Raw genomic sequence first — 15,052 nt, 5'->3', positions numbered from 1 at the left:
AAAAATTACACATTTAACATTTTCACTCCCCTCACCCCCAAGGAATCAGCGACTCATTAATTACCCAGTTCCCCCCCCATAAAACATTGGGCTGAATTTTACACCGCCCCAGAGGGTCGGATGGTGGTGTGGGGGCAGTGTATAATTGAGCAGGAGGCTCTGGGAAGCCTTCCCGCACCGCTCCTGCCAACTTTACGGCGGTCAGGTTGGCCCGCCCACCCAAGGCCGATCAAGGCCCTTAAGCAGCCACTTAAGGGCCCTTGCCCACCTCCATGGGCATTTTACCAACGGCAAGCGGGCAGCTGGGGACGTGAAAGGCTGCCCTGTGATAGCTGCTGGCCTTTCCATGCACCGGGTGTGGGGGGTGGGCAGGTGCCATGGCAGTCAGGCACAGGGTGCCTGATTGTGGGCTGCCCCCACCTCCCAACCCACCCCCAGACCCAGGATGCCCCCCCAAACGACCACCCTTGCCTTGCTGGGGCGCACCCGGCTCCATGGCATCCTCCATAGGTCGGTTGGGCTGCAGTCCCAGCAGTGGCCACCAATCCTGGTGGCGCTGCTGGGACTGCTGCCCACTGATTGTACAGCAGCTCATTGAGGTGGGACCTCCTCCCGCAGGCGGGTGAAAGTCCCGCCTCGGGACAATTAAAGCCCAGGGATCCGTAAAGTGTGTAAAAGTTGGTGGCGACATCCTGTCCGCCTATGGTCAAATCCAGCCCTTTTATTCAGATCCCAACCTTCTTCCCCACCCCCCCACCCGACCTTTAATAACTAGAACGCTAAACCCCTTCCCATCATCCTGCCCCAATCAAGAAAGTTTTCCCCACTCCCACACTGAAAATTTCACTCCTTCCCCCTCCCACCAGTGTCATGCCCCGGATCGCCAAATGGAGATCTGAAGGTGCGGGCATTCTATTCTGGCCAGCAACCAGAATATCGGTGTGGGGCAGCTGTCAGGACAAGGTAAGTTTGTTTGCATGCATTAACCTTTATTAACATATTGAAATGAAGGATCCGCCGCCAAGTGGTAGGTATGGGGAGGAGAAAGGACTGTTAATGGGTCATCCCCCTCAAACTCTGGTCTTACTTGAGGAACTACAAGCAGCATCCAGAAGATATTCATGATTGGCAGCGCAGTCAATATATTTAGAAATTGTTACATTACTTACGATTCATCCCAATGTCATGAAATGTGAGTATGACTGGCTGACTTCCTTTCGGCGACCCACGCACTGCGATGCGGACAACACCAAACGGAGTTTCAATATCATGCTCCTGCGGAAGAGATTAGCAGTCAGTCATTCATTAAATGCTTTTCCAGTGCTAGTTATAATATGCACACCGGTAAAATTGAATTAAAAAAAAAAAAATCAAATTAAGACAGATTAGTTGGCTGGATTCTATGCTCTCCTCCACGGTGAGTTTGAAGGCAGGGAGAACCCAACCACCGTCCCATCTCTACCCCAATTAAAGTTCGCGGTGGGAAAGCCCATGGACTGCCTTCTCACCCTGCCAATTGACAGTTAAGTGGGCAATTAATGCCCAATTATGGGCCTGATTCTGCCACCAGTATTGGCCCAGTGACACGCAGGCCTGTTGCCACAGCCAGCATGACAAGCAAAACCCTGCAGAATGTTTGCCAGCTCATTGGGGGTGGAGTGGTTTCCCTCTTTCAAAGATATTTAGTGCCTGATCAACAGACCTAGAGGGGAACCCGCCGTTGCTGCCGACACTCATACACCCCTCCCCCACAAAACCCCTCCCACCATGACTCACCTGTGGCCTGGTCCCTCAGCGATCCTAGACTGGCAGCTCTTCAGCAGCAGCCACCACCTCCTCAGTGGCACTGCTGAGAAGAGCCGCCAGCCTTTGATTGGCAGATAGCTCTCAGCTGGCAAGACATCCGTCGCTGGGTTGTAATGGCAGGGAAGGCCCGCCACTGCCCAGTTAAATGCCTGATTGGCATGTGGGCAGGCCTTTGCGAAAAGTAGCGATGCAGCACTCTTCCCCGGCGGCTGAGACCCCCGTTGCCTACATAAGATACTGCCTAGTAGTTTCAATTTTGTTTGTGTGCTGCCAATTGGCCAACACGGTTTTTGAAGTTAAAAAGTTAAGATGCCACATTTATCTGGTGTGCTAAAGTCCTATCCAAAGGTGATACAACCCCAATTCACACAAACTTTTCCAGTAGTTTCTCAAAAGCTTCAAAGCAGACTGCAGTCTAAAATGCGCACAAGGTAGCAATCAAGTTCAAGGTAAATTAAATTTACTAATTGTACAAGTTTTATTTTTAAAATAAATTCAACATACAAGCTGCTTAGTTCAGTTACCCACACTTTTGCTAATCAGAAATTGAGGATACAAGTTCTAGAACCCATAATCTGGCCCAATACATCAGCGCAGTACTAAAGGAATGCTGCATTGTCAGATGTGTTGATTGAGATAGCAAAGCAAGTTCCCATATGCTTTTACTCTGGTAAATGTTTGAAGATCATGGGCAGGATTTTGGGTTGGATCCCTGATATCGGGGTCAAATGAGGATCACAACCCCTTCATACAGCAGCCTGTGACCACAGCTGTAGTTAGGCAGGTGGGGAGGGCCTACCTCCCCCCACCCCCGCCAAACGTCTGACTGAAATGCCGGCCTCTGGTCTACTGCTGGGAGCCCTCCTCAAGGCAGCTGGCCTGGTCTGAGATGCCTTGGGAGGCCTGCAAGTCAACTGGAAAATTGCAGTCAGCCTCTGCATTGGCTTCAAGTTGCCTTTAATTGGCTACCTAGCGCTTGTGGGCAGGTAGCCCTGTCGACTCCCATTCTATCTCCAGAAACACAGTCCTGGGACAGGTTGTGCCAGCAAACTGGCATGAATTTTCATGCTTACCTGCTTCTGTACTCACCACCCCACCCCCCATCCCTCTCAATCAGGTGGGGGAGTTCTGCCCCACATGACTATTCAGAGGAGCAGAAAGTTCCTCCAGTATTCTGACCAACATCTTTCCCTCAATCCCAACCAAAATCCAGATCAACTAGCCAGTTAGCCAGCTCAACACTCCTCCAGTCATGTGGTGTGCATTACAATGCCTTGTTTGTATGTTTTTTAAATTTGTTCATGGGATGTGTGTCACTGGCCAGGCCAGCATTTATTGCTTATCCCCAATTGCTTTTGAGAAGGTGGTGAGCTGCCTTCTTGAACAGCTGCAGCCCATGTGGGGTAGGAAGGGAGTTGCAGGATTTTGACCCAGTGACAGTGAAGGAACAGCAATATAGCTCCAAGTCAAAATGGTGTGTGGCTTGGAGGGGAACTAGGTGGTGATAGTGTTCCCATGCATCTGCTACCCTTGTCCTTCTAGGTGGTAGAGGTCACAGGTATGTAAAGTGCTGTCTAAGAAGCCTTGGTGCATTGCTGCAGTGCATCTTGTAGATGGTACACTCTGTTGTCATTGTGTGTTGGCAGTGGAGGGAGTGAATGTTTGTGAATGGGGTGCCAATCAAGTGGGCTGCTTTGTCCTGGAGGTGTCGAAATTCTTAACATAGTAACAAAGCGCAGGAGCAGGAGTATGCCATTCGGCCCTTTGAACCTACTCCAACATTCATTATGATCATGGTTGATCATCCAACTCAGTAGCCTGTTCCGGCTTTCGCTCCATATCCTTTGATCCCTTTAGGCCCAAGAGCTATATCTAACTCCTTCTTGAAAACATACAATATTTTGTCCTCAACTGCTTTCTGTGGTAGCGAATTCCACAGGCTCAGCACTCTCTGGGTGAAGAAAATTCTCATCTCAGTCCTGAAAGGTTTACCCTGTATCCTTAGGTTATGACCCCTGGTTCTGGACTCCCCCACCATCGGGAACATCCTTCCTGCATCTACCCTATCAAGTCCTGTTAGAATTTTATAGATTTCTATGAGATCCCCCCTCACTCTTCTGAACTCCAGTGAATATAATCCTAACCGACTCAATCTCTCCTCATATGTCAGACCCGCCATCCCAGGAATCAGTCTGGTAAACCTACGTTGCACCTCCTCTATAGCAAGAATATCCTTCCTCAGGTAATGAGACCATAACTGCACACAATATTCATCCAGGTTTCGCTGCATATTCCCCTCTCAGTTTATAGCCAGATAATAATCTGCCTTCCTGTTTTTGCTACCAAAGTGGATAACCTCACATTTATCCACATTATACTGATCTGCCATGCGATAGCCCACTCACTCAACTTGTCCAAATCACCCCGAAGCCTCTCTGCATCCTCCTCACCCTCCGACCCAGTTTTGTCATCTGCAAATTTGGAAGTGTTGTTGGAGCTGCACTCATTCAGGCAAGTGGACAGTATTTCATCACACTCCTGACTTGTGCCTTGTAGATGGTGGACAGGCTTTGGGGAGTCAGGAGATGGAGTTACTCACAACAGGATTCCTAGCCTCTGACCTGCTCTTGTAGCCACAGTATTTCTATGCCTACTCCATTTCAGTTTCTGGTCAATGGTAACCCCCAGGATGTTGATCGTGGGGGATTCAGCAATTGTAATGCCCTTGAATGTCAAGGGGAGATGACTAGATTCTCTCTTGTTGGAGATGGTCACTGCCTGGCACTTGTGTGGCACAAATGTTACTTGCCTCTTACCAGCCTAAGCCTGGATATTGTCCAGGTCTTGCTGCATTTCTACACAGACTGCTTCAGTATCTGAGGAGTGGAGAATGGTGCTAAACATTGTGCAATCCGCAAACATCCCCACTTCTGACGTTATGATTGAAGGAAGGTCATTGATGAAGCAGCTGAAGATGGTTGGGCCTACGACCCACTATTAGGTCATTTTGTCACATATAATGCAGTACAGGAAATGTAAGGAAAAAGTTAAATTAAACATGTACAACATGCTTTAAACAGGCCAACCCCAAAAAGGTAATGAGCAAAAAATTAGGTCAAATAATTATAATGTGCAGTAAAACCTGTAAATTTTGGATACTAGAGGGACTTGCATCAGATTTGCAGGTATCCTCATTTTCAAAATAGTCATTATAAACCCTGGGATTGGCCTCCAGGAGTTCTTTTCCTTCCCCTCATCTTTACACGGCATTATACCTAACTCTGGGGCCCTGCCAGTAGGATGTAATTTAATTTTCTTGCTTGTTCCCAGTTCATTGCCATTCCAGGATCCTTTTCCAAAAAAGAGGGATGTCCTGATCCTATGATCTGTTACATTGGCAGTCTTCATAGGAGGTGGCTGCTATAGGGCCAGGGTGTCTAGTAGGGCCCAGCCAAAATTGAGGGAAGGAAAGAGGGGACAATTAATATTCTGTATATCCTTATCAAGGACCCCTTCTTCTGTATGCTGCAGTTGCTTATGTTTGAAGGGTTGGGGAGGGGGCTGTTAGCTGTGCATCAGCACTGTGCATAGGGTGCCCAATTCCAAGTCATTCCTGGAGGTTTGATCCTGTGATTTCTTGACCACGTGACAGCTACAAATCTTAGTGGATTTACCTCATAAAAAGTTTGGGTCCCTTACAGTTGAGAATCTTCATTTGTAGTTTTGTGTCAGCAGTTGTTGTACAAGAAGTTCCAAGAACTTGGAGGCCACCCATGAGCAGGTAAAAGGAGAAAATGAGAAGCTATTTTGCCATCTCACAAGCACCCCTCCTCCCACCATCTCTTTCACTGACTCTTGGTCAGTGTGATTTGGATCTTCTTGGCATGGCAGTAAGGATGTATTTATTGCATATCCCTAGTTGCCCCAAGAACAAAACAAAACACAGCAAAGTACAACTGGATCCCCCACATGTACTAGACAGTGAAATCTCAGAAGGAATGGACAACATATTTTTTTACAAGTTGAAGCTATTTGAATGGTTTTGAGTGGTGCACAGTGCTCTTAACATGTGAGGTTTACTTCCCGTTTCCAAGTCTGCCACTCACCACCCCAATCTGAGCATCAACTTCATAAAAGCGCAAGAATTTTTCACGTATTACTAATATTGACAGAAACTTAGGATAAGCCGAACACATTGGATCAAATAATATAGAGCAGGACAATCCAACTCATCTAATTTAGTTAGTAGAGTTGTTGATGTCCAAACTTAAGACACGAAATCGATCAATATCCAGAAATGCTGGCGAGTAAATACAGTATAGTGCATCACTAAAGTACAGACTAGAAAAGATGCCCACCTCCTTCTGGAATGTGTCTTGGCAAAGCAGGTGTGGAAAGAGATGCAGTGGTTTTTGTCAAGGTTTATCCCAAGCAGCTCTAACACAGGAGTCTGTGCTCTACGGGCTGTTCCCAGAAACTTGCTGGTCTTCCAGCGCGAAGAGTTGTCCACGACCGAATGTTGCAGACTATCACATTCCAAGGTCCAGGACTACGTACTGAGGGACGCACTAAAGCTTTGGGCAGCTGCAGCAAAGGCTCAATGGGGAAAGACCACTGTGTAATGTCCCCCCACCAAAGTGAACTGAGGGGCTGGATCCATAGAAAGCCCCTCAAACTGTATCCAGAAAATATTTGTTTGCTGCAAAAATGTACAGGAAGGGTTGTGAGGCAACTCACTCCTGTATTGAAGGAAACTGATCTCCTTTGCACTCTTTGTACTGTTTAACTTGGTGCTGTTTGGAACAGTTTTGTGTAATGTATTCTTTAAGATTATGAATAAAGTCTATTTTGGAAATAAAAACAGATAAAAAGATCCCTGTAGCAACCTCTTTAGCCACCTCAGCCAGGATAGTAGCACATTGCATACAAGAAAAGCTGCATTTTGTTGTTTGAGATTATTCATTATAAAAGTGATAGCTTTCATCAGAAGCAAGCCAACCCCCTCCAATTCCATCCCAAAAACAGAAAATGCAGCAGACTTTAGATGTGGAAGCTACACAACATCTGCCTGAAAAAAAAAATTAGTTTCCACGGCATGGAATGCACTAGAAAATCAAAAAGTGCTTTAAAAAAAAAAACTGATAAAAAAAAGGGGTCCACAACCCAAAAATAGGGCTCATTCACCACACCAACAGCAAACAAAAAAACACAAGCTGACAGTTTCTCTGGTTACATTTCCTCCATGCGAACAAAATATTTAGATAAGTTAGGAAAAACAATGGGACCAGAGTACAAGATGATTAATATTTTTTCTAGTCCAACAAATGTAGTTGCATCACACCTTTTTTGAAAATTTGGGCACAGTACAGAAAGCAAAAAATGAACAAACACCAAATCAATGATGAGAGGTAGTCAAATAGGTTTTAAAAGGTAGAGAATGGAAGGAAAAATGGGTCAGGGTAGTTAAACCAGGCTGAAGACTACATTACCAATGGTGGTTGAAATGCTTTTGGCATACATACAAAATTTCACACCACAATGCCTTCCATTCAAGCATTGAGAGGAAATTTGAAACCCAAGTGGGTTGATTTCCATTTTTGTCACTTTGGGAGACTTTGTCAGCCTCTCACCCTCGACAATTAGCTTATCCAAATCTTGTTCCATACTCAGTTCTATTTTGCTTACTAAACTAAGTTATTTCGTCTTCTTCCATGGCTTTACATACCTGACTTCCACAGCCTCAAGCTGTTAAATCCTTTATTTGGCCTCAGGTTTTCCTCACCATTGGTAATGGAGTCTTCAGCCCTGTTTAACTACCCTGACCCATTTCCTTCCATTCTCCACCTTTAAGACCTATTTGACCACCTCTCTCATCATTGGTTTGGTGTTTGTTCACTTCTTGCATTCTGTACTGTGCCCAAATTTAAAAAAAAAAGCATGTTGCAAATAGCAATTATCATTTACCACTAAATGATATGCAGCTTGATCGTCCCATATTGTAAACCACACAAGTACTTAATGCAGTGTTGACAGTCTGCATCAATTAAGGATCTATAGTTTTTGCTTCCCTGCTCCTCTCCTTCCCCCTGCCCTCCACCGCAAGAAAACAGCTGACAACACTTAAACTCTTTACTGAATTGTAGTCTATACATATAGTCATGCCAAGTATTCTCCGGAGGCAGCGAAGATGGAACGAATTGAGACGTCGCTCTTGGCTGACATACGTTGTCCAGGCCTCGCTGCCATAGAGCAAGGTACTGAAGACACTCCGGAGAATACTTGGCATCAGGTGGCAGGACCGTATCTCTAACACAGAAGTCCTTGAGGCGGCCAACATCCCATCCCCAGCTTATACACACTACTGAGTCAGCGGCGCTTGAGATGGCTTGGCCATGTGAGCCGCTTGGAAGATGGCAGGATCCCCAAAGACACATTGTACAGCGAGCTCGCCACTGATATCAGACCCACCGGCCGTCCATGTCTCCGCTTTAAAGAAGTCTGCAAACGCGACATGAAATCCTGTGACATTGATCACAAGTCGTGGGAGTCAGTTGCCAGCGATCGCCAGAGCTGGCGGGCAGCCATAAAGGCAGGGCTAAAGTGTGACGAGTCGAAGAGACTTAGCAGTTGGCAGGAAAAAAAGACAGAAGCGCAAGGGGAGAGCCATCTGTGCAACAGCCCCGACAAACAAATTTTTCTGCAGCACCTGTGGAAGAGCCTGTCACTCTAGAATTGGCCTTTATAGCCACTCTAGGCACTGCTCCACACAGCACTGACCACCTCCAGGCACTTACCCATTGTCTCTCGAGATAAGGAGGCCAAAGAAGAAGAACATATAGTCATTTACACATCAGCTGTGTATCAGTCAGGCTCTTTAACACAATGATCAATATAAGTACTATCCTTAGGACAGAAAGGGGAAGTAATCCAGTTTATAGACCACCAAATTTTATTAGCTGCTTCTTCAGTTTTCCATAGTTTAAAGTTAAGTGTTTGTTAAGCTATTGGTCATCAAGACCAGTGTTGGATAATCAAATGAAGCTAAGAGAAGCTACCATATTTCTGTTCTTGTGAACTTCAAGTCCATAAAGAGGCAACAAATTTATGGTGGGACTCAATTGTTTATCCCCTTTCCCTAGAGGGAACTTTTTTTTTTAAATATACTAAAAACTCTAATCTTATAAAGGACAATATTCAACAAAGCGAACTTAAAATTTGAAAAATGTCTTGATCAGCTTCAAACCTCTTCATTCTAAAAATGTATTAGGATACCTGAAAATCTCTTTCCCAACATGTCATCACTCCTTTAACTTGGATATCTAGTATTAGGGATTAATGTTAGGACTTTTTATACTGGAGACACAGAAAAAAAAAAAGTTCCTCACAAAAGACTGGATAACTCAAAATAGAAGGCAGGAAATGGGCAAGTAATTTGCTGAAAAAAAAACAGTAGGTGCTTGAGTGAAGTTGAAAGTGCTAGAATGAAGCACCCGAAGGCTCAATGAGGACCTCAACCATTTCTAAAATTTAGATCAACACTGGACTCAAACTTGTCAAGTTTGGTGATAATTCCAAACTACAAAAAGTTGATTCACGTGAAAATAACCAAGCCTAGAGATGTTAGGCTGAAATCTGGAAAATGAAGTGTAAATAAAATTTAATATTGTTGATGTAAAAAAAATTACAGCACAGCATATGAAAAAATGTTGTATGCAAGCAAAGCAGAAATTAGAGGGAAGGTCAAGAGAAATGCGAAAAAGTTAGTAGATTTGGCATCTCAAGGCACTGTACAACAGCAATTAAAGCAAACAAAGCTGAACTATAATGCCAAAATTAGTAGAGTGCAGATCTGCTACAGAGACTGTTAAAAGTTGATTGTGTTCTGGTTAAGATGGCACCTTGACTGACATGTTCAGTTTTGATCAAAACGCAAGAAAAATATTCAAGGAGGTACAGGAACCATATAGAAGCATTTTGTTCACCGAGAGTAGAACAATAGGTCACTGGTTTGAAATGAAGGGCAAAACTTGAAAAATTCCAAATGCTTATTAATCTTTTTGGAAAGAGGAGCTCAGGGTGAGCCAAATGACTTTCACATTCATAGTTTTTTTTGTGATCTTATTTCCCTGGTCCGATTCCACAAAACAAGGGGCACAATATAATTTCCATTGTATAGTGGCCAGTACTGCACACAATATGTTGAAACTAGTTAAGGGTCACTGGAACTAGAATGGAATTGCAGCTGAAAAGATGTATGCTACATTAACCAAGTCAATCTCAAACTTGATAATTAAGCTAATATTTACAAATGAAATCACCAGCATTCAGTTTAAAATCAAAGGCACATCCTAATTTTGTAACCACTTAATAGGAAAGGATACAAGGAGATAGAGAAGGATTATTAAGAGTTTTCCTCTTCAAAATGACAGTTTTTATTTTCCAACAATGCTAGATTTAACAGGCTTAGTCTTAAAGATGAGGAATGCAGAAAAATATTCCATTAATACATTTTTGAAGGGGGAAAAACCATAAAGGAAACAAGAGAATCTTAAATTCTAAATACCTGTGAAGTCTCAACTGGATACAAACTCTACCTACATCATCTTTAGTGACCCCAGCTTCACAAGCCACATGCTCAACCTTCCGTACCCAATCTTCCCAAGTGCCCACATTAAAATTCCACTCTGCCAGTGAGCACTTGGGCAACGTGGTCAAGTGGGAATATCCCAGCTATCGAACATGTTTTTGCAAAAGTAGATCAGTTTGAGGCTACATGGATTGGTGCACAAACACAATCCAAAGCAAGTGCAGCACTGGAGTGTTAGCCTAGATATTGGTGCTCAAGTCTCTGAAGTGGGACTCGAGGCCACAACCTTCTGACTCAGGAGAGTGTGTGCTACCAACCAAGTCATGACTGACATCCACTTACAAATTCATATTGATTTAGTCAAGACAATCAAACCTCCCTTAATTTCGCGACAGGGCATGTACAAGCTATCACCTATTTTTGAAGTAGAACCAATTTTGCAGGGTTAAGTGGAAAAGGCTGGGGTGAGGAATTAATCTGGATCGCTCTTTCAAAGATCCAGCATTGGCACAATAGGCCTAATGGCCTCCTTCTGTGCTCCAAGATTTGATAAAATGACAGTTCTTCAGTTGATCAATCTTCACAGTGATATATCTACCTATGTCAGCAACAGTTTATAAAAAAAAAGGGGGTGGGGAAAGAAAAAATAATCAGGATTCTCAATCCCAAGCTCTATCCAGTGCACCCTTCTTGTGAGGAGGATAGGATTTGGCTGCAAAGCCTTCAAGCAGTCAGTTAAATAGTCTGATATTCAATGTGGGCTCACATGAATAGCCACTAGGATAAAGTACTGAATGGAAGGCATGGAGCCAGGTCACAATAGAAGTGGGAAAAGGAAAACCGTAGCTTGCAAGTTACTGCCATGTTCAACATTAGTCTAGTTTTTTTTTGTTCAAAGCAAAATGTCACATACCCACTACATCAGTAAGTTTCAGAGTTAATATCCGCTTTTGATTTAAGATACTAAGATTTAAAACTGAAAAATTACCTGAATTTCAAGTACTTGGAAGCTTCTGGCATTTGCCTGTTGTAAAAGAAAAACGTAGAACTCATGAGACAAGTAACTGGGTTCCTTGATGTAGAATGTAACCAGAATACTAGATCCAACGGTCCTAGATTCGACTCCTGGTCTGAGCTGGCTGCCTGTGCTGTAATTGATGGTTCTGCATCTGACTGACTTTCTGTTGATAGATTTTCCACGGTTGGGTTTCCTCCCACTCTTCAGATCAATAACTTCTCCACTCATTTTCAAACTTTATCTACTCTTTTGCTGATGATTCCATTCTACATTAAATCAACTTCCTTCAGATTGCATGCCTTCAGTGCTCATAACCACCATTCATTTTGTGATGCACTGGCTGAGTCGCTACATTTTGACCTATGCATATTCAATAGTGCAATAAGAATCTAGTTTCTTTTAATTCTTACCTTCGATGACCATGTGCTTCATTTATCAACATACTTGGCCTTGCCTTAGGTGGAATTCCTAGAATGCCTCCATTTCCTCTCAGCTTTAACTCTCAAAAGTAAGGTTTAGTAGCAGTCATCCAAATCTGAAAACTGTTCCTGAATCTAGAAATGCTCTTCTTGCATTTCAGAAGAATACAAAAATTAAGAAAAAGCTAGTTCTCTGGTCCATTTCTTCCTTCCCTCAATCTTTACGGTCTTTTTGGTCAGTGTTTCTCTCAAGTTTTTCCTTTCTTCTCAGCTTTAAATGCATTGCTCGACTTGATCTTCATTATCTCTACAAATCTAAGTGGTGGTGAAATTGCACATTCATTTTACAACTAATTTATTTCCTCAGGAAATCAAAACTACAAACTATTCTTCCTACTCCCAATTTTCTTCCTTCCTCTGCAGGGTCTTTTATCACCTAGCCATTGTTCCTTGATTGTCAATCTCTTCAATTTATGGTGCCTTCCATTTCAGGAATTTGTGCTTCAATATGATTGAATTTGGGATATATCCCAAATTCATTCACTGCCTCAAATGAATCACATTTTTATACATTAAGCCTATAGATATATCACAAATTAAAAACCATGAATCAACATTTAGGCTTTCTAGTCACAAAACACATGAACCTGCAGCAGAGTGTTAAAAAGGTCATTCAAAAATGGGTAACTCCACTTGCTTTACAAATTTAAGGGGTGCTTTAAAAAAAGTCAGTTTATAAAGGTTTCTTTCAGGCAGATTTTTTTTCCCCCTCTAGGTGAGCCTTTATATCCAGTTACACCTCTTCCCTACCACATAAACTTATTCCGTGGTTACATAAAATGTATCTTTTTATATTGAAGTTTTGCGTGAGACTTATAATTAGGCAAATTAAGTAATATTGAAAACAAAAATTTCCAGCAGTGATGAAATGCTACCACACTGTGCAAAGAAATAAAAAAGTGATAGTTTGTCAAGAGCCAATGACTTTCAAAGTTAAAATCAGTTTTGGCACAGGATACAAAACCTTAGGAAATAAGGTTAGCAATTCTAGCCATAACTAACTGAACAACTATGAAAATGCAAGTGACAACTACTCCATCTAACAGATCTAGTTTCAGGTTTTAAATATTATTCACAAAGTGTATAGTTCCGTTCCCTGTGATCATTATTCAAGCCTTGTAATATGATGGTATACAATACCAGGTCATTACTTTTTTTTTGAAAGCATCAGTGAAAGGTTAAAGTAAAAAATAAATGGTCCTATTCAATTTGGTCTAAGAGAACAATTTTTATGCCCATCTACCTAGTGGAAATTTAATGGGTGGGCAGTTAGAATACCAGGGTTTCTTACCTGTCAAAGTTGCCCACTTACTGCTATTTTCATAGGCTTCTAGATGAATGGCAAGGCTACCCACCCAAAGGCAGCGGTGTCCTCTTTAAACAGAGATCAGGATCCAATAACATCATTTGGCCCCCAACTGGAATTTTAAGTCCAATCTGATTGGGGTAACAGCTGTGGCTTTTTCGCCAAGTAAAGACAAGTCAGGACCTGCTCAGAAAAGGCAGTGGCCACAAAAGGTATTACTGTGTTCCCCCCATGCTCAGCTGCTGTTCTATGCAGAAACAAAAACCCCTTTCCCGCACATACCTAAAATGCTAGCAGGTGATCCTTGGCTCATCACTGTTATGGAGGCTCACAGTTACTTGCTACCCATTGTGGGCAGGAAGTGAACTGGAATTATGTTAAAATTACTCAGGTCTATTATTTTCTGCTTCAGTTTCTAACTCCGCTCCCCCCTCCCACAACCTGCCCACCCAAATTAGGAAGTAAGCAATAACACAATATGGTGACACCCAATCACTTAATACAAATTTTTCTTATGATTCCTAACATTGAGCTCCTGGTCTCAAGAATGCTGTCTGTATTAGAGGTCAAAGTTGCGCCAAGCACGTCCCTATTAGCAAGAAGTTATCCAGTAAGGCAGAGCACCATGTTGCCTATTCAGCAAGGAATGGCAACAGGTTCCAAAATGGCGAGAAAATCTGGTAATTTAAAAATAAATGAACAAGATGCCATCTTGAGACGATCCTAAAGCTGAGAGCAATGGTGAGACTGGAATTTTTGGAATCTGCAAAAGTGCTATTTAACCACAGGTTATTGCTGTGCTAGTCACTTTGTGTGACTGGGCCTATTTTGCTGGTTAGACAAATTAGAAACTGAAGCAGAAAATAGACATGGGTAATTTTAACATAATGCCAGTTCACTTCCTGCCTGTAGCAAGTAACTGCGAGCTTCCATAATGGTGAGCAGCCAAGGATCACTTGCTAGTACTCTGGGCAATGTCATGCTAGGCTCCCACCTGCCAAGAATGAGGCACAATAATTGTCATGAACATTGATTTTAAACTGTTATTGGAGTGAAGACAAGACTGTTAAACAGATCAGCCATGGCTGGAAGAGACATTTGCATATTAACAGAGTGCTTGGAAGGACAAAGCAGCCATTTTCTGACACATTCAACCCATGATGGACTTTTGATCATGAGACATTGAAGGTGGGGGAGCTTGCATTCCAGGTTAACTGCGAAGATGGCCGAATACACCAACGGACATGGTCAAACCAGCTAGTCACATGACTAACCTGCTGGGTAACCTGACTTTTTTGAATTTGTACAGTTTGGGCAGAGTGTCTGTTTGCTCCTGGACTGAGAAGATCTCTCTCCTGTCTGCTCCCATCTCTTTCTCACATCTCTGAATCCATTGAAGAAACATGAACCCCAAGAGAGAAAAGTCTCCTATAGTGATCAAGGTTTATGAATACTGGACCCAAGGAAAAGCAATTTCTACCTACAATCTCTACAATGAGATTGAAGAACTGCAACAACTCTTCAGATATTGCCTCAAACTTTACCACTTTATTTTTCTTCTATTCTTTTCTGTCGCTATTTGCATGTGTATTGCGTATGCATGCTAGCATGGGCACGTTGTGTGTCCGTAGGCATTAAACTTAAACTCAAACTAATTCGGTTAAGTTTAATAAACCTAAACTTTTATTCTTTAAATCTGAGAAAAGCCTGTTGTGCTGGTTTCTTTGCCTTATAATTGGAAAGTGGTGAACAAAGATTTACCAAGGGGGAGCTAAAAAAAGTGTTTAAAATTAAACTCTGTTACAGTAAGACCAGGTGAAGGCTGAAAGGGAAACGAAGACCTCTCTCACCTGGTC

At 42.9% G+C, this 15,052-nt stretch overlaps 1 protein-coding gene across 6 annotated transcripts in view; it reads right to left on the bottom strand.

Moving 5' to 3' along the window:
* LOC137369823 (protein NDRG1-like) overlaps positions 1–15,052 on the bottom strand; it is a 110,158-nt gene that overhangs the window by 47,066 nt on the left and 48,040 nt on the right. For 5 of the 6 annotated variants that reach the window (XM_068031388.1, XM_068031387.1, XM_068031385.1 and 2 more), the window contains 2 exons: positions 11,382–11,417; positions 1,170–1,275 (listed from right to left, as the gene is read on the bottom strand). In XM_068031388.1, the coding sequence (XP_067887489.1) occupies positions 1,170–1,275; positions 11,382–11,417 (142 nt within the window). The remainder of the gene's footprint in view (positions 1–1,169; positions 1,276–11,381; positions 11,418–15,052) is intronic. The other variant, XM_068031384.1, reaches the window with a different exon arrangement.

This window comes from Heterodontus francisci, chromosome 5 (assembly GCF_036365525.1).
Source record: "Heterodontus francisci isolate sHetFra1 chromosome 5, sHetFra1.hap1, whole genome shotgun sequence".
Lineage (NCBI taxonomy): Eukaryota > Metazoa > Chordata > Chondrichthyes > Heterodontiformes > Heterodontidae > Heterodontus > Heterodontus francisci.
This window is presented reverse-complemented; position numbering and strand designations above follow the sequence as displayed.